The sequence below is a fragment of the Armigeres subalbatus genome, chromosome 1 (assembly GCF_024139115.2).
Source record: "Armigeres subalbatus isolate Guangzhou_Male chromosome 1, GZ_Asu_2, whole genome shotgun sequence".
NCBI lineage: Eukaryota > Metazoa > Arthropoda > Insecta > Diptera > Culicidae > Armigeres > Armigeres subalbatus.
This window is the reverse complement of record NC_085139.1, coordinates 66,547,117-66,567,406: the sequence shown is the minus strand read 5'-3', so window position 1 is coordinate 66,567,406 and position 20,290 is coordinate 66,547,117. Positions and strand designations below refer to the sequence as shown.

The window sequence follows — 20,290 nt, the reverse complement described above, 5'->3', positions numbered from 1 at the left end:
ACTGGAGAGTGAAAAGGCTAAAACATCCACTTTTTAACCCCCTGTTTTGACCTTAGAAGGACGCTAACAGGACGAGACGCACTATCCAGCACTTCTTTAAGATGCTCGTCGCACTCAAGGAGTATCCTGGGACCTCCTCGCCACACGGGGAGGGTCTAGCCTCGGTTCAATTCTACCACTCTGCGAGGGGAAGAACCCGCCACATCTCTTTGATCGAAAATGTCTCGTTTGACTTCACTTGTATCCTGTCCGCCCTCAAAGCTAGTTCGATCTAAACTGGTGTGCAATTGTGAGATATCTGAATATCAAGCGCAATGAAATCTGCTCATTGAACAAAAACGGTTTCCGAAATCATTGGACTGGCAACATCAGATATTATTCAAAATTGGATAATACCCAAAATGTAGGCTAATACCAATGTTTGAATGAATTGCGTTATGCAGTGGAGTGAGGATGCGCGGGATTGATTGCTTCTGAATTTTTAACTCGGTATGGAAAAATGGAACATTCCAATAGTTCAGCATTCATAATTATTACTAATATAAATAAATAGTTTCAATGGATTTGACAAATTGCTGGTAAGTTTCCGAATCGATTGATAAAAATTTCTCGAAAATCCATCGAAAGATCAAGATCAAGACGCTATTAGCGTTTCAAATCTCTCCTAATTTTGTGACGGTGTCGAATTTGGAAATGTTTGATTTGCACCCTGTTACCTACCGAGCCTTCCCCTTGAACGTAGTTTACGTCAAAAAACTCGATGTTACATGTACGTATGCAGTTCGCGGCACATTAGAATTGGGATTAAGATGCAAATGTGAGAACTTTCCGGCGAAAAGATCAATGCTGTATTACCTTCGCAGACGTATGAAGCATCGCGTTCGACCACAATGTGAAAGGAAGATCTTGGTATTTATTGCAAGCTCGATCATTGAAGATTGCGCTCACATGTACCTTAAACCATCAAGTCACCATCGAAACCTTAGAAATATGGAACACTTGCTCCGATAAGGGGTACCAAACAAAGACATAAAGATACACATCAAAACAGCTGGAATACCGGAGTCCAATTCATCGCATTATTCCTTTGGCGCTTGTATGCATGGCTGACTACAAGTTCATTTTCAATACAGTCTTGCGATCATATAAAGAGCTTCACAGAACGTTTCCAAACTGTCGAACCGTAAATTGCTACTTCCATGTTGTTGGGAATCTTCCCGTTTGCACCCGCGGAAACTTATTCGGAACGCGAATTCATACAGTTTGTGATACGGTCACTAGCGAAATTTATTTCTACCGAAAAACACTTAATTGTGGACTGTAAATAATTTTATTATTCTACGAGGTCGTACGGTCGACCGATAGCAACACCGGCGGCGGTTGGGAGATAACTAACTATCATCGCTACCTATCAGTGATGCTGCGAGAGCGCATCACTGATCGCCTATCTCTCGGTTCGCACATATCAGCTGGTTTTTGCAGTTTTGCACATCGCACGGCCGTCGCTACGCAGCTGAGTGCTTCACAGTGGCGTACCGTGTTTGTGCCCTTACTTTCTTTAACATTCCGGCCGCCTTGAGTTTACTCGAAATAATTAAAACTAATTTACATTATAACTACTTCAATAGTTCAAAACAACAAACAACAAGACCAACTCTCGACGACTTCAACCTCGATCACTTTCTTGTCCTCCCGTGAGGTGAGCTTGACCGTCCGTCAAGTCAGGCTTCTGCTACTAATCTTCCTGTCCTCGTTCGCTGATCTCGATTGTTCCTGATGACTTCCGCCAGCACCGCTGTTTACGCACTTCCACTGCGCCGATGGAATCGCTCCTCCGTGCCCTGTCGAAGAAGAAAACGACTTGATTCCGGAACACAAACTAAAGATGGGAAACATAACTTGACTGTCGCCCCCTGGCGATAACAGACGAATCTCTCTGCGCTTGCCAAGTGCCCCGTGAGATACTTAGTGGAAGTCGTGTTGCAGCGAACCAACTATCATCCAGAATTGCACCCAAGGTACTCCGAGCCGGACGTCAATCCGAGCTGTCTGTGTCGAGTTGTTGATCCTGATGGAAGCGAAATCGATTGGCTTCCGAAATACTTCTTAATACTAACGAAACGTAACTTGGTATGCGGCCCCTGGCATATGCAACATGATATGTCGCTATCCGCCATTTTGCCCCACATGGGGCCATACTTAGCTGATTTGATCTTCAATGATCCGAATGATAACCGCATACCAGGAGGCCGATGTTGATCCGCATCTGTCAAAACAAAACAGCGATTTGGATCCGAATTCAAGAATGGAGAATTATAACACGTAACTTGCGCATCGCCCCCTCAGCAGATGTGGCTGGATTGCCACTATAATGCCAACGGTTGCCCCAAATGGGGGCGTACATAACTTTGTTGTAGATTGATGATGAGGCGATGACGTATTCTGGAACAGATGTCGATTCCTCCCAGGCTTGGTGAATTCTGTTAAGGGAGAACGCATCAGAATGTTCCCGGACTTGCAGTAGACATATACATAACTTTGGGGTTGCCCCCAGGCAGTAGCGACGGTTTGTATCGCTGGATGCCTTAAGATGCCCCGTACGGGGGCGAAAAATACTTATTGCTGGCGTGTTGGTTCATCGGTCTGGTTGTCCCTGATGGGCAGAATACAAATTTTGGAGATTGCCCGGCGATATTGACCCTCCTTTGTGCGAACGGTGACAACCCTCACGTTTTCATCTTGCCCTGGATGGATCTCGGTCACGCGTCCCAGTCGCCACTTGAGAGGTGGAATATTATCCTCTTTCAATAGAACCATAGTTCCAACGTTCAAGTTGTTCCGGTGCTTTGTCCACTTGTTGCGACTCTGAAGATTCGACAGATAGTCAGTTGACCATCGTCTCCAGATAATTTGGTTGAACCGCTGCATCATCTGCCACCTGGAGAGTCTGTTCTCCGGTAGCTCCAGAAGTCTAGGTTCCGGCATCGCAGTGAGCGGACGCTGCACCAGGAAATGACCTGGAGTTAATGCTTCCAAATCGTTCGGGTCGTTGCTAAGCGGAGTCAAAGGTCTCGAATTGAGGCATGCCTCTATTTGAGCTACGATGGTGTGCATCTCATCAGGTTTCAGCATCCTGTAACCAATCACCCTTTTCATATGGCCCTTCACCGATTTTACCGCAGCTTCCCACAAGCCGCCAAAATTGGGTGACTTGGCCGGTATGAATTTGAAGGTTATCGAGTCTCTTGAGGTTTCTGCGCAAAGCTGCTCTTGAAGTTGCTGTCGCTGAAACATGCGGTCTAACTCACTCAGCTGCCTCCGTGCTCCAACGAAATTTGTCGCATTGTCGCAGTAGATTTCGATTGGCTTCCCACGTCTGGCGACGAATCTTCTCAGAGCGACAAGGAATGCTTCTGTAGTTAGGTCCATAACTACCTCGATGTGTACGGCTTTGCACGCCATGCAAACGAACACGCAGAGGTAACATTTCACAGACGCATTCATGCGTCACCCTTTTGGCCAAGTTTTTCACACTCAGTGGCCAAAATCTTTCCCGTATGCAGGATATCATCAACTGAGGCCCTCCATGGAGCAGTCGGTGATGGTAGTCGATTACAATTAGCTTCGTTAAAGGATGGCGGCTATCCAGGATAATCGGGTGTCTGCGCCCTCGCGAAACTGGAGCATTTCCAAGCCGGCCGCCAACGCATAGTGTCCCATCAACCATTATCGGGTTATGGTTTCGGAGCTTCGATGTTGTTCTGACTTCATTTTTTGACGCAAGATCAGACAATTCTAGCGGAAAGCATTCCGATTGGGCGAGTTGCACCAAAACTAGTAATGCTGCTTCGTGTTCGGCGGCTGTTATGATGCCGCACCTTCGCTGAAATTTGTTTCGTGGTTTGCAGTTGAACGAGAACCGACGGATCCAAGCAGTTATGCGTATAGTATTCAGCAGAGTCGATCGCAACGTGAAGATTTCATTCGGAGGCAGAATCTGAAGAACGGCTGACAGTAGCGGTCTTTCCTCCAGGGTCACCGAATCGAATTGCTGTTCTGGAGCCAGCGTGCTTACTGGCCAATACTGTGTATCCATTTTCAACCAATCTGGACCAGTCCACCACAGGGAACTGTCCGCTATTTGAGCTGGAGTTGCTCCTCTCGATATTATATCCGCAGGATTCTCGATCCCCGGAACATGGTTCCAAGCACCATCCTTTGTGGTGTGCTGTATCTCCGATACACGGTTGGCCACGAAAGCTTGCCATCTTGACGGGTGTGAGGAAATCCAGCATTTGACAATTGTAGAATCAGTCCAGAAGAATGACTTCGATTTAATCGCCATGCTGGTTGAGACAGATTCGTACAAGTGCGCCAACAGTAGCGCTGCAGATAACTCCAGCCTGGGCGTGGACTGCCTTTTCTTTCTTCTGCTGAGATCCTCCAATGGCGCAATCTTAGATTTTGCCATCAGCAGGTTGACGGTAATATTTCCGTTTCGGTCCATGCAGCGCAAATAAACCGCTGCACCGTACGCCTTATCGCTTGCATCGCTGAATCCATGGAACTCGCACGAGATAATGTCTTTACCTAAACCGATCCACCGAGGAACAGATACCGTGTCCAACTCTCGAAGATTGGTTCTGAACTCCAACCATCGTGACTGAAGTTCTTCGCTGAGTGGCTCATCCCACGAGTATTTTCCCTTCCACAACTCTTGAAGGAATATTTTCCCCTGGACCACCACCGGACCAACTAACCCATATGGATCAAACAAACGAGCTATCTCTGATAGCACCACACGGTGCGTGATTGGCCCACTTGGCCTCAAATCAGGAACTTTGATCCATAGCGTGTCGGTAGCCGGCTCCCAGGTAATGCCCAGCGTCTTGACAGTTGTCTTCTCGTCCAAATCCAGAAGTTCACGATCGTCTCTCAGATGGGAAGGAATCGTTCTCAAAATCTGCGAATTGTTGGAATTCCACTTTCTCAGGTTGAATCCTGACCCCTTCAGAAGCTCCAGAACTTCCTTGCACAGTAGAATGCCTTCTTCGATTGTATGCGATCCTGCTAGCATGTCGTCCACATAGAAGCTCCGTTTGACCACCCTAGATCCAACGGGATAGCGATCCGCTCCTTCTTCGGCACACTGGTTTAGGCACCGAGTAGCCAGGTAGGGTGCTGATGACGTACCATACGTCACAGTGGTGAGCTTAAACGTCCGCAATGGCTCCTGGGACGTATCTCTCCAGAATATTTTGTGCAGCTGCTGATCCTGCTCGCTTTGCCATACCATCCGGTACATTTTCTCCGCGTCTCCAACAATAGCATATTTAAACATGCGAAACCGCAACAGGATACTTCCATCAAGACGTCATTCAATGACACACCAGAATCAGTAGCGCAGGATGCATCGAAAACTACTCTTAGTTTTGTAGTCGTGCTGTCGGGCTTCAGCACTGCGTGGTGCGGGATATAATATTCCTGAGTAGAAACTTCATCTTCGCTGCCGTTTACGACTTCTTGCATGTGACCCATTTGCAAGTATTCGTGCATGAAAGCTGTGTATAGCGCCTTCATTTCTGTGTTGGCGTCCAACTGTTTCTCCATTGACAGGAAACGTTTCTTCGCTATCAGCTTCGATTTTCCCAACTTCTCGATCATGTTCTTTCTCTTCGGCAGCGTTACTCGAAATTTGCCATCTGAATCTCTGGTAGTTGTCTCCTTAAAAATAGCTTCGCATGCAGACTCCTCGATGGACAGACAGCTCTTCGTGCGACATGATTCCAGCTCCCAGAACCTCGCTAGTTCCTCACGGAGTTCTTCCGTAGTCACAGGCGCAGAGGCTACCGTGTTGTAGCTGACCACAGAGGCATCTGGAATACTTCCGGCAACAATCCATCCCAGCTGTGTGTTCCGAAGAATCAATCCCGAACCAGGGAGCTTTCGCTGTGAGTCCAACAGGAGGTCGTAGAAGATAACCGCACCCAAAATCACGTCAACCGCCCCAGACTCGTTGAAGTTTGGATCCGCCAGAGAAATTCCCTCCGGTAAATGACACGAGGAAATATCGAAGCTTTGCTGCGGCAGGTTCGACGTAATCTTCGACAGCACATAGAACTTCAGTTCACACGACACGTACGACGAATTGCACGAAGAAATTGTAGCTAACACTGCTTGCTTGCTGACAGACGAACAACCACCCACACCTTTCACAGGCAAATTTTCTCGATCTCGCTGGAACTTCAACTTCTGAGACAACGACTCGGACATAATACAGATCTGTGAACCGTTCACAGTGTGCAAAATCGAGCCAAAAAACGGACGCAATTCAACCACGGTATGTACATATCTGGAGATTACCTTAAAAAAATCACAAAAATCCAAAGAATCTGATGGTGCCGACCCCTTTGCCGTTAGAATAATGGAAGTGTCCTATTTTGTCCAAATTCCCCTACAAATAGAGGATTTTGCTAATACATATGTTCACATCAATGGAAAAGACAGGGAAAACCTTGACGTGTGTTATGGAAATATCATAATAGGCCTCCCATATATTTTTGAACACGGATAAGTGTCTCATTTTGTCTAATATCCCCTATAAAATGCTTGAGATGATACACATTTACGATTCGAGGAGATCATCAAATGAGTTACTGTCGGTTATGGAATTCTGGACGATGAAATAGTGTTATCCTCGGAAAATTCACTGGGAATCTGTTTAGTGTCTGTTTTTGTCTGATGCCCCCTATAATTTAAAAATATTTTCAAAAGTATAACATCAAATCAATTTTCATTTTAGGAAAATGTACTAAGATCCTTGAAGACTATTGTAGGCATATCAAAAGGCTATTCCTTTTTTGCAGGGTCCCTTCAGTATCTCATTTTGTCCAATATCCCTTATACGTTGAACCTTTTTTTTTCAATTTATCAGAACACACAAATTGAAAGCTGAAAAAGAAAATTTTGTGAAAATCGGCGAATTTTCTGGACAAAGAAATGTGACTTTTCTTAGGGGGTTGAATAGTGTCTGATTTTGCCAAATATCCCCTATAATTGAATGAAATTTTAAAATCAGATAGAGCAAATCAATTAATAACTATGAAAATTATATTAACATCCTCGCTTACTTAGTGGACATATTAAAGAGAGTTTTTTTTCTTTTTTAGAGTGTATTGTCCAGTGTCTCATTCTGTCTAATACCCCCTATACATTGAAATTCTTTTAATGCACAAAAACATCAATTAAAGATCGAGAGAGTTTTGGGAATTGTGCTAATTTTAGCAAATCACTTGAATAATAAATTAAGGTCTTAGCCTCGGCCTTAGCTGATTAACAGGTAGTTGGGTAATGTCTGATTTTGGTCAATATCCCCTATATTGAAATGAAGTTCCAATATATAGTAGAGCAAATCAATAAATAACTTAGAAAACTATATCAAGATCCTGGCGTATTATAGTGGACATATTAAAGAAAGGTTGTTTTTCTTAAGTGCACCGCCCAGTGTCCCATTTTGACAAATATCCTTCTAGGAAATATTTTAATGCATACGAACACACAAATCAAAATAACTAAAGAATTTTTTGAAAATCAGCGAATCATCTGGACAATAAAATATTCTACAATAAGCATGTGGAAATAACTCAAATTCATAGTGATCTGATATGTTAGTTTATTACATTAAAATATAAAAAAAGTATTTGACAAAACCAGCCACAAAACTGCTAAACAAATTAATGAGAAGAATCACATTTTATTCCTTTCTATTGCTCTCATGTCTCTCATTAGAAACACGAAGAAGAATATTTTATTGTTCAGATGATTCGCTGATTTTCACAAAATTCTTTAGTTATTTTGATTTGTGTGTTCGTATAAATTAAAATATTTTCTAGAAGGATATTTGTCAGAATGGGACACTGGGCGGTGCACTTAAGAAAAACAACCTTTCTTTAATATGTCCACTATAATACGCCAGGATCTTGATATAGTTTTCTAATTTATTTATTGATTTGCTCTACTATATATTGGAACTTCATTTCAATATAGGGGATATTGACCAAAATCAGACATTACCCAACTACCTGTTAATCAGCTAAGGCCGAGGCTAAGACCTTAATTTATTATTCAAGTGATTTGCTAAAATTAGCATAATTCCCAAAACTCTCTCGATCTTTAATTGATGTTTTTGTGCATTAAAAGAATTTCAATGTATAGGGGGTATTAGACAGAATGAGACACTGGACAATACACTCTAAACAAGAAAAAAAAACTCTCTTTAATATGTCCACTAAGTAAGCAAGGATGCTAACATAATTTAAATATAATTTTCATAGTTATTAATTGATTTGCTCTGTCTGATTTTAAAATTTCATTCGACTATAGGGGATATTTGGCAAAATCAGACACTATTCAACCCCCTAGGAAAAGTCACATTTCTTTGTCCAGATAATTCGCCGATTTTCACAAAATTTTCTCGAGCTTTCAATTTGTGTGTTCTGATAAATTTGAAAAAAAAAAAAGGTTCAAGGTTTATAAGGGATATTGGACAAAACGAGACACTGAAGGGACCCTGCAAAAAAGGAATAGCCTTTTGATATGCCTAAATAGTCTTCGAGGATCTTAGTACATTTTCCTAAAATGAAAATTGATTTGATGTTATACTTTTGAAAATATTTTTAAATTATAGGGGGCATCAGACAAAAACAGACACTAAACAGATTCCCAGTGAATTGCCGGAGGATAACACTATTTCATCGTCCTGAATTCCATAACTGTCTAAACTCATTTGATGATCTCCTCGAATCTTAAATGTGTATCATCTCAAGCATTTTATAGGGGGTGTTAGACAAAATGAGACACTTATCCGTGTTCAAAAATATATGGGAGGCCTATTATGAAATTTCCATAACACAAGTCAAGGTTTTCCCTGTCTTTTCCATTGATGTGAACATATGTATTAGCAAAATCCTCTATTTGTAGGGGAATTTGGACAAAATAGGACACTTCCATTATTCTAACGGCAAAGGGGTCGGCACCATCAGATTCTTTGGATTTTTGTGATTTTTTTAAGGTAATCTTCAGATATGTACATACCGTGGTTGAATTGCGTCCGTTTTTTGGCTCGAATTTGCACACTGTGCGTTGTCCAGCAAAGCGCGCGCAAATACGGTGTTTCCGTGACGATCACCAAGTTTCACGATAGCGGTAGACAGAAGCGCAATGCTTGACTGATGGTGTGTTTCGGATGTTGTAGCAGTGTGGTGTATTGTAGGAGTATTGGTGGGAGGTATCAAGCGTGCATACTGCGAAGATGTACTTGGTGTTTGTGTAGGCTGTGGGTTGTTGTGTGAATTGTTCCGGGTTTGGGCCTGATATGAGTGCTGTGACGGTGGGTTCGCGACTTGAGGTCTCTTCGTTTGGACTTGGGAGGAGGGATGGCTTGAAGTTTGCTCCTGGCTCACCGGAGCGACGTATGGATGGAGCATATAATGATGATTTCCTCCACATTTGCCACAAGCAGACCTCGAACAATCCATGACAAAGTGTCCAGATTGCAGACACTGCAGACACAATCCAAGCTTCCGCACGATCATCTTCCTATCGATGACCTTCATTTTCCCGAAGCGTCTACACTGCTCAATGGAATGCGATCCACCGTTGCAGACTTGGCAAATCGCATCAGATGACACTGCAGCATGAACCACTTGACTCTTAACCGGCCTCTTGAACTCGATGCTCCTTCGCGCTGACGTGGACTGAAGAATAGCACAGTGTTTTTCCAGGAACTCCACCATGGGCTTGTACGATGGAATGTCCTTCGAACTGTGGTGCGTTTCCCAGTGTCGCATCGTATCGTCATCAAGCTTCTGAGAAAGCATGAACGCGAGTAGCGTACCCCAGTTGTCGGTAATCTCTCCTAGCTTCTCCAGCTGCTGCAAATTAACCCTAAATGTCGTTAGGAGATGATTCAATCCCTGATAGCCTTCCACCTTCATCGGAGCAACCGCGAAAATGGCTCTCAAGTGTTCTTGAGCAATCAGCTTGTGATTCTCGTATTTGGCCTCCAGAGTGGCCCAAGCAAGGGCATAGTTTGCAGAGCTGATCTGGATTTGGTTGATCTGGAGTTGAGCTTCATCCTTCAATGACGTTCGAAGATAGTTTAACTTGTCAATGCAATTCAACTGATTGTTGTCATGGATCAATGACTTGAAATTGTCCCGGAAGTTGATCCATTCAGAAAGCTTGCCAGAGAAAGTGAGCAGCCTCAGCTCTGGATACTTTATCCGTGACGGCTGACACGCTTCGCCTACCGTTTGCCGTCCCGACACATCTCCAGCGTTTCCGACCGTCTTCGAAAATAACTGCTGCTTCAGTCTGAAGTATTTATTCTCAAACTCCTTAAAGATTTCTTCGTTCTCCCTCTTCCGAGCCTCAGCCATGTCCTGCGGTCTACTTTCACCGGATTCATCCTTAGCTGCATCCTGTATATCCAGATCGTCGGTTTGAACCTCAATTTGTACTCGCACTTCATAATACTTGTCGTACACTTCGTCAAGTTTCTGCATGCGAAACTGCACTACGCACTTATCACGCACTTCGTCATACGTTTCCAAGAACTCCTCAATGTTCTCCATAGTAATCCACGCATGACGCTCCTGCTTCACAAGAGCTCGTAAATCGGACACTGGCATTTTGCTTGAATCACTTCACTTCAAAATTCACAACTCACTCCCGAGACCTCAAGCGACCGAGCGAATTGACAAAGACAGGCAAAAATTGTCAAAAGTGAATAATCACTTCCCAGCAATCTCAAGTGCCTTCAAAAGGCAATAAATCATAAAAACCGGAGAATCACAACTTATTCCCCACTGTGCTCTACTGGGTATGTACAACTTGCATGCAATTTTATGCTCCACACGAGCATGAAACAATCTACCTCAGTAGAGTTTCTATGTCTGGTGACAAAATAAATCAATCCAGACACCTCAACCACACAATCTCTCACACAGGCTACTTATCTCGTCGTCGATCTCCAGATGTCCACCCCAGGCCCTGGGTTCGGTTACGTTGGTCCACAAAAGGCGAGCAATCCTTCCGATCCTCTGATTGTCTGCAGCAACCAAACACAACACTCCAAAAGGCCACACAGGCGACGGCAAAGAATCACCTAAGCAGTTTCCTTTTCAACACACGGGTCTCTACCCGGTCAATTAAACCACTTTTACGATGGCGTTCCGCGCCAAAAAAACAAAGTACCGAACAATTAGCAATCGGTATATTGTCCGCAGTAGCTCGATGGCCGATATCACACACAATTCACGCACTGAAATTGCTCAACGGGCCCGACAAATCCGGCTCGAAGGACCAAAATGTTGGGAATCTTCCCGTTTGCACCCGCGGAAACTTATTCGGAACGCGAATTGATACAGTTTGTGATACGGTCACTAGCGAAATTTATTTCTACCGAAAAACACTTAATTGTGGACTGTAAATAATTTTATTATTCTACGAGGTCGTACGGTCGACCGATAGCAACACCGGCGGCGGTTGGGAGATAACTAACTATCATCGCTACCTATCAGTGATGCTGCGAGAGCGCATCACTGATCGCCTATCTCTCGGTTCGCACATATCAGCTGGTTTTCGCAGTTTTGCACATCGCACGGCCGTCGCTACGCAGCTGAGTGCTTCACAGTGGCGTACCGTGTTTGTGCCCTTACTTTCTTTAACACATGTCATAAAACATGACATATCAACTAAGAAATTCCGTGGTTGGAACAAAACGTTAGATTCAGGAGTTCCATGCACTAACAGTGGAGTTAAAGGAAACAGACTGTTCCTCAGTTGTTAACCAAAAGATGTTTATTGCGAAGCCATAAAGTAGGCAATTATTCCAGGAGCAATGTTGGCGTGATCCCCGGGGAAGGGGACACATGATCCTCCCTGTTTCTCGAAAATTTTGCTTGAAAAACTGCCTTTCATGCAAAATTGATCAAAGGACCCACGATAGTTTGATTTGGTCGCCTGAGATAGAAAAAGGCGCTTTGATCTCTGGTGTATGGCGATCACAACCTTTTGCAGTACTGCATTTAATCGCCAAAATGTAGGCGATTTAAACTAAGTCGAATCCAACAAGGAATAGAGAAAGGCATCATCGCCATTGGGGAATAAATGAGTTTTTGACCCTTCCTATGGAAGTGTCCATAATTTTTGTATGCGTTAGGGATATATGCTGCTGCTAACCGCAAGTCGAGCACATCTGTAAAAACGTACAAATGAGAAAACTGCTTGCAAATTTTTTGTAATTTTTTTGTCAAAAATTGTGTATAAGTTATTTTGATAAGCTTTAAACATCACAAACAATGTGCACTCGCTTGACTGTGGATATACAACAGTAAAGCACATGTGAGATTGGACAAATCAAGCATCCGAAAGATATTCAATTTGCAAAACAGAGCTAACCGCGGCACAGTGGTTCGCTCCAGAACAAAGGTTGACCAAAACCTCAAAATGTCCCTTAAAATAGGTTTTATGTTTGTATTGTGGTTTTTTGATGGTCTTTATCACATACAGACCTAAAGATGGGTGTTGGAGCTCTACTTTGGCAATATATAGCCGTGTTTTTGGCATCCCTGGGGTAGTAAATACTTTCATTTTACTGCTAAATTCGCCTTTTGAAAACAGATCGTTTCGCAACAAAGACTATCTCACTTGCTGTAAAAATAGTTAGTACTATTCCATTTAATTCCACCACTTGATTGTTACTTTACAGAACCGTATTTCGACTTTAACAGTAAGGGATAGTACTAAACGGTACTAACTCGTTTTATGACAAGTGAAGATATTCCACAAAAAAGCTATTAATAATTTTCTTATCAAAAAACTTATTTGCTGAATACTGTGCTAAGACAAGACAAAACAAATAATTTTATTCGGAACATCTTCAATTATGGAATATTTTTGACAAAATGTTGTGTTTGAATTGAATCAATTAATTTGAATGGCAAACGAACAACTTTTATTGCAACTGTATACTTACCTGTCATAAGACGAGTTTATACGATCCCATTGAATTCCACCACTTAATTGTATCTTGACAGATACGTATTTCGACCTCAACGGTAAGGCCGTCTTCAGTGTCTCGTACTTACCGTTGAGGTCGAAATACGTATCTGTCAAGATACAGTTAAGTGGTGGAATTCAATGGGATTGTATAAACTCGTCTTATGACAGGTGAAAACATTCCACTAAAAAGCTCAAAATAATTTTCTTATCATGTAGGGGCACGGCAGGTATTTTCGTCTGTTCGTCATAGTCTCGAAAACCAATAAAAAAGACGCTTTTTTGTAAAACTCATACGTACCAAATCGTAAACTCAGGAGAAACGTTCTGCTATAGTGGAGTTCTAGCAAATGTACGTTGCTTTCCTTGGTTTTAGCCCCTACGACGATGGACGGAAATACCTGCCGTGTCCCTATACTTACATTTGTATTCTTCATAATCTTGATTCGAAACAGGCTTTCTTTTTTGCTCATTTCAAGGTATCTGTCTTTTCTATAATTATGAGCACTAGCAGAATAACTATTTTCACACAGTTCAGTTTTTCAGTTCAAATCTCAGTACCAACATTCTCTATTGCTCAGTGCAAACATTCTCTATTGCTGCTAAGAAGAGTGTGTTACAGCTCAAACATTTAAACTTGAAACTCTTGATATGTAGAATCACTTTAATGGCAAAGTATTAAACAATGCCAATTTGCTAAAAAATACTAAGAATTTTTATTTCATTTTCTGCTTTAGAAAAGTTTCCAGCATGATTATGTAATTCGGATTATTGGACATAAACAAAATCGAGACAATGAAATTCATTTGAAAAAAATCTAAAATTCGTAGATTCGCGGATGTCAGGAGAAAGTTTTGGAAGTAAGAAATTTTGTCTGTTGTATCTTCTAGCCATTTGGGAAGAAAACTACTCAATAATTCCATTTACAGCAATAAAAATATTCAAACAAATGATTCCGTCATTGAATTATCGCTTTCATTACACATGTTTTAAATGTTATATAATTATATCAAACGTTTCAACTTCAATCAAATAATTTAAAAAAAGGCATTTATAGGTTCTTGTGAACAAAAAATGCGCATTTGTAAGGTTTTAATTAGAAATAGACCAAAAATACTATGTACATTTCGAACTAAACCGTTAAAAAACAGCTTATCGCAACTTTTCGCAAAACAAAATAGTGATTAATAGAAAGCTATTGCTTTAAGCTTTGTAATGAGCATAGAATCATTGCGGGCACTCATCGGCGCCTATACTTTTGGAGAACTTCAATCTGAAAAATGTGAGTATTTTATCTAATTTTGTATTTAAAGTTAACTTAAATTGAGTTCTGTCACCTATATTTGACATAGACATATTATTTAAGACCCTGACAATGCAGTCTTGAAATAATATTGGGGTTAGCGATGTAATTGAAGCCGTGCGATGCTGATCTAAACGCGTTGTCAAACAGCGTTTTCATTCGAAAATCAGCATTCATGTTGAATTCAAAATGATGTAACCAAGTCAAAACTCAACAAGACTACTTCAAATTTTGAATTTGAATCACGTAAGTATTCTATAAAATGAGAAAAATATAATTCCGACGGAAACACGAATTTCGATTTTTGAGGTTTTGGCTGCTCTCGAACCATTGTGCGTGGTGGAGGTTGGTACTCGGATTCTGATGGCTTTTCCGCAAGCGTGACCTTTAAGTGGTCTTGTTGTGTAGAGGTTATCACGCCTATCTAGAGAGTAGGAGGTTGAGGGTTCGAGTCCCTCCAAGACACGTGGATTCTTTTTCGCAAATTTCATATCAATTTGTCCATTTTGAAACATGTGCTGTGCATATGTACAGCCAAGATATTTAACAAAAAAAGCATTTATTTCCGCAACAATATGAAAGTGTTTAATTCCCGCTTAAAAATGAAGGAAAACTTACATGGTACACAACTTTTAACGAAAGCTTCTCCACAAAGCTTTACCAGTAACAAAATTTTTCCAACTAAATATTTCAAAATAAAATTAAGGTCAAACTGATAATCGTGGAAGTTTTCGTGATTTTAAAGAGAGTATTCCTTCCCAAAAAGGCTACTGAGAATCCGGAAGGATTTTTCATCCACGTGGACGCGTCTGTAAGTATGATTTTCATTGGTTTTGTATTTATTGGGAAGAGGAGAACACTGCTGAGAATACAAATAGTAGTAATTTTATTGTAAATGATTCTATTAGCTGATCAATTTGTTGATAAAATCATTCTCAGATTTCAAATTTCGCTCACCGTGCAAACTCGTTCAAATCAGATCCATACGTCAAGCTTCCAAACCACTTGAAAGGGTGTTTCCGAGCCTCTTGAAATGAGGTTTGCGACCTTCTTAAAAGGATGCTTCTGAGAATCTTGAAAGGAGGCTTCCAAGCCTTTTATAAGAGGATTAAGAGTCTTTTGAAATGAGGATTCCGAGCTTCATGAATGGGGCTTCCGAGTCTCTTGAAAGGAGGCTTTCGAGCTTCTTGAAAGAAGGCTTCTGAGAATCTTGAAAGAAGGCTGCCAATTTTTTTAAAAAGAAGGAGGCCTCTAAACCAGAAGAAGGCATCTAAGGCTCTGGAAAGAAGGCTTCCTGTTCTCTTGAAAGAAAGCTTCTGAGCATATTCAAAGGAGGCTTTCGATCCAATTGAAAGGATGCTTTCGAACCTCTTGAAAGAAGGCTTTTGAGAATCTTGAAAGGAGGCTTCAGAACATCTTGAAAGAAGGCTTCTGAGAATCTTGAAAGAATGCTTCCAACCCTCTTGAACCTTGAGCCTTGAAGTCTCTGAACAATTTGCAAGAAAGCCTATAATGCTTCTTAAAGGAGGCTTTTGAGCCTCATTGAACAGAAGCATCCTAGTCTCTTGAAAGAAGGCTCTTGATATTCCTGAAAGGAGGCTACTTACCTCTTAAAAGAAGACTTTCGAACCTCTTTAGGGGGGCAACGCAGCCATTTGGAATAAGACTTCCAAGCTTCTTAAAAAGTAGCTTCTGAGCCTCTTGAAAGGTGACTTCCGAACCGCTTGAAAGAAGGCTTCCGATCTTCTCGAAAGGAGGCTTTCAAGTTTTTTGAAAGAAAGCTTCCGAGCCTCTTGGAAAGAGACTTTGACGGCTCTTGAAAGCAGACTTTCGAGCTTCTTGAAAGGAGATAAACGAGCCTCTTGAAAGAAGACATTGAAAGGAGGCTTACGATTCTGTGGAAAGGAAGATTACGAGCCGCTCTAAACGGGGCTTATCTCGATCAGACAGATTACATTAAAGATTTTCAAATTTTGTGCCTTCGTTGTTTTGTTCTTTTTACCTATTGTCGTACAGTCCTTTATACACTGTGCTGGTTGTGGTAGGCAAGATTAACTAGATTTAGATTTACTGATCGTCATGCATATTATGTACAACACGAAGTTTTAGAATCAAAAGTTAAACGATTATCGAAATGTTATCTATAAACTTTTATTGGAATTGTTCGCCATTACGAATATTTATTCGAGGTACCCCCTGGGGCCAGCGACGATACCTCCAGGGGTACATTTACCCCAGGTTGAGAACGGCTGCCCTACGGTACTAATTATTTTAGTCGTCAAATTGTACCAAAACCTAATCGGCAATTTGGATTAATTTTCAAACTATCTAAGAACTTTCGTCTCACCCTCTCATAAAATATCTTAACTGCTCTTTAGTTCTTCAATCCTTGAATTATGTGATGTAGTGTGGAGTCCTTATCGAAATGTGTGGATCTCAAAGCCAAAATTTTTCTCTTTGACAGTAGGCCGACAGTATCATTCAATAAATGAATGATTGTAGTGTAGATTATAGTTACATTGATGCCCGTTGCGATCAATTTTGAAGTAAAAACCATTGACGTGTACGCTAGGATTAGGAAAATATCCATCAATTCAATCACTTACCGTCAAAGAATGCTTTTTTCGAATCAGGGCTGTCATCATCACATTGTTATTCTCTTTCAGTCAGCACTAGAGAAGATAAAACGCCACACAACGCTCACTTCGTTCTACATTTTCATTTTTCTGTGAGTGTATTTTTATTCAGTTTCAGTTTACAGTTTATACACTGTTTCCATTGCTAACCATAGATTTTTTTTCAGCTTTTGCTTCTGAGCTCACTTATCTCATCAATCAAACCAGCTGGCTGTCTGCCACGCTTCCCGTTTTGCTCTGTTTTTTTTCCTTTTCTGAATGAATCAATGGAATTTACCTCTGCGGCGCTGGGGTTGATTTTACATTTTTGCGCTTGTTGTTATTGTTGTTTTTGTTTTGTAAATAAATACTTTTTCCTGCTAGATTCGATCCGCTTGTAGTAAACGTGGGAAAAATAAAAATAGATTCACCATTCAAGGAGATTGTTTGAGCGAAGACTTCATAGCAATAGGACTGACAACAGCAAAGAGTACCACGTTCGTCAATGCTTCCACATCATCGGTCAGTGTTGTTGACAGTCCTCTCGATAGGTCATTCCGGATATGAGATTTGATGTGAACGTGAGAACTTTGCACTTTCATAGTTTAGTTGATTCGATTTGCTTTGGTATTTTTTGCGATTGTTTCTAGAGTTATAAAAAACTTAACGCCCTCAAGTTACCGTTAACGTTCATTAGATCATATTCCCAATAGAAAATTCACTTAAACGCATCTACTAATAACAGACCTGTAAATAGACCGATATTCCCTATTCTGAAGCCGATTTTTTTTCTCAGGTTTTATTTCATTCCCTTGTATGTTTCTATTTTCCTGGTAGTTTGTTAGCGTTCTTTTCGGGTTCTTTTAGCACCTGTCACCGAACATTTCGTCTTCATTTTAAAAAATAAATAAATATAGTTTCTCGCTTTGATTTTATTTTTCTTAAGTGTATAGATAGTAAAATAAATTGCACGATTTCTTTTCCTCGCATTTGACTCTGATTATTTGAAAGGGAAGGGGTTTTGGTAAACGTACTCTTATCAAAAAACGAAAACATAAAAACGAGTTACGCTCTATTTCTTACGACGTGTCGTTACTATGTTTTATGTGGATTCACCACTGCGCACAGTTCACATATTTTGTACATGCATTTATATTGACATCGAATTTTGATACTACTGCAGCATTTCTCATCACTATACCCTTTGATTTATGCATTTGCTTTTGGTTTGAGTTTGAGTTTTTTTTTTATATTTGCTACTTAGTGGTTCAAATAGTTTTTATTTTATTTTAGTTTTTTTCCATTCGGTATAGTTGTCTAATTTTTCTAACATACTGGTGAATTTTCACTACTTAGTCATCCTAAATGTCTACTAACGCATAGATACCTAATTTTTATTTATTATTCTGCTACATCAGATGTTTGGATTTGCTTGTTTTTGGTTAGTTTGTGCATCATGTCAACGAGATGATTGTTTTTATTTGCATAAATTTATCTTTCACAGTCGTGGGGCTGGTGGTGGTTCTGAGGGAATCAGATATTGCTTAAAGTGATTGTTCGAAAACATTTCTTAAAATAAAATCTCACAGTTATCAAAAAGTTATCAAATAAATTTTCTAAAGCGTACAATTTACACTGGACATGAACGTTGGATCATGATCTCGCAAAAGTTAAGAGACTGGCTGACTCAAAATCTTCATTTCTTTTATATCAGTTCATCGGATTTAGATTCATTTTGAGTGATTTGTACATGTTGGCTTTGGATTCTACAAATCTCTTTGAAGTATTGAAAATGCAAACAACTCTTTTAACGCCTTCCTTCTCAACGGTTCACCTTTTAACGCTCAAAATTCAAAATAACGCCATCTGGTTTTACGTACCATAATTGCGTAATAGGCACATGTTGTACCTCTTTGACCCCGCCCCCAAGCTAGCCCGACCAATCCAGTCTCTTCAACCGTATGACGAACAATTGTTCTAACTTGAAAATTAAAAAGAAAAAAACATCAATACCACGGGAAATTGTTCTGAAAGGGGAAGGGTCGTTGGTCCGAAAGACAGTCTGCCGAGTTACACGTTTAGACGAAACAGTTATAAAAAACTTTTTCGGTCAAATGATCATTTCGGCCAACTGGAATTCGGCTTTTGGCAGCCAAGTGGCATTTGAGCAAATGGCGTTTCGCCGAGAGACTTTCGGTAAAATGCCGGGAAGAGCCGTTTGGGCGGAACCAAGATCAAGCCTGAAAGCAAGTAATGTCGCAATGTCATTTAACCGAAAGGGACAACTCGCTGAACTTGTAAATTGACCGAAGAGTAGTTTGTCCTAACAGGTCGTTTGTCCAAAATGATCATTTGGACTAAAATATTGTTTGACTGAAACTCATTTGCTGAACAGGTAATATGACCAAAAATGTCGACTCGTTCAGCCAAATGACATTTTCTACCAAATGGCCAATCGACCATTTAAGACAATGGCCACACAAGGATGACTTAATACAAATAAATATTATCTGCAATCTTGCAAATACTTATTGTTTAAAAAAGTGAAATTCTCAAGGTCAGCTTTTAAATTATTACAAACTTTGGAAAAAGTTTCAAAGGAGAAACTATGGAAAAATATTGTATTCGTTTCTTGACCATTTCGACCTTCTTTGTCTTTCGATCTTTTACCCCAACGGTTCTCAACCTCCTGGGGGTACCTTCGCTGGCCCCAGGGAGTACCTAGGCACAAAAATGCTTAATGGCGGATGTATTACCATTCCAATAAAAACTTATTAGTTTTGGTAATTGTTTTATGTTTGATTCCAAAACTTTGCATTGTATAATATGCATATAATATGCATAACAATGCGATCAATTTATCAAAGCCTGTGAAAAGCTCTGTAGCTTCGTTGGGAAAGCCTTATTCGAAGCCTTTCGGAAGCCTTCTTCTGAGCAATTCTTTCGAGCAGCTCGTAAGCCTCCTTTCGAAAAACTCGGAAGCCTCCTTTCAAAAGATTTGGAATCCTTCTTTCAAGGAGCTAGAAAGCCTCCTTTCAAGGGGCACTAAAACTTGCTATCAAAAAGCTCAGAAGCATCCTTCCAAGATGCTCGCCTCCTTTCAAGAGGCTTGGAAGATACCTGTCATTACTCTCAAAAGCTCCATGTCTAGAAGCTCGAAAGCTTCCTGTCAGTAGGATCAGAAATCACCTTGCAAAAGACTCCGAAGCCTTCTTTCAAGAGACTTGGTAACTTTCTTTCAAGAGGCTCGGAAGTTTACTACCAAGAAGCTCGGAAGCCTACTTTCAAAATGCTTAAAAACCTACTTTCA

General features: G+C 40.8%; 2 protein-coding genes across 2 annotated transcripts; both read right to left on the bottom strand.

Moving 5' to 3' along the window:
- Window positions 1-2,616: 2,616 nt before the first annotated feature.
- LOC134206224 (uncharacterized) lies at window positions 2,617-3,294 on the bottom strand. The gene has a single exon (XM_062681912.1). The coding sequence runs from the start codon at window positions 3,292-3,294 to the stop codon at window positions 2,617-2,619; it is 678 nt and encodes a 225-aa protein (XP_062537896.1).
- A 10-nt stretch (window positions 3,295-3,304) lies between these two features.
- On the bottom strand, window positions 3,305-10,691 carry LOC134206223 (uncharacterized). The gene is made up of 3 exons (XM_062681911.1): window positions 9,094-10,691; window positions 5,391-6,352; window positions 3,305-5,316 (listed from the first exon to the last, which is right to left on the bottom strand). The coding sequence occupies exons 1-3, from the start codon at window positions 10,689-10,691 to the stop codon at window positions 3,305-3,307; spliced, it is 4,572 nt and encodes a 1,523-aa protein (XP_062537895.1).
- Between the last annotated feature and the right edge of the window lie 9,599 nt (window positions 10,692-20,290).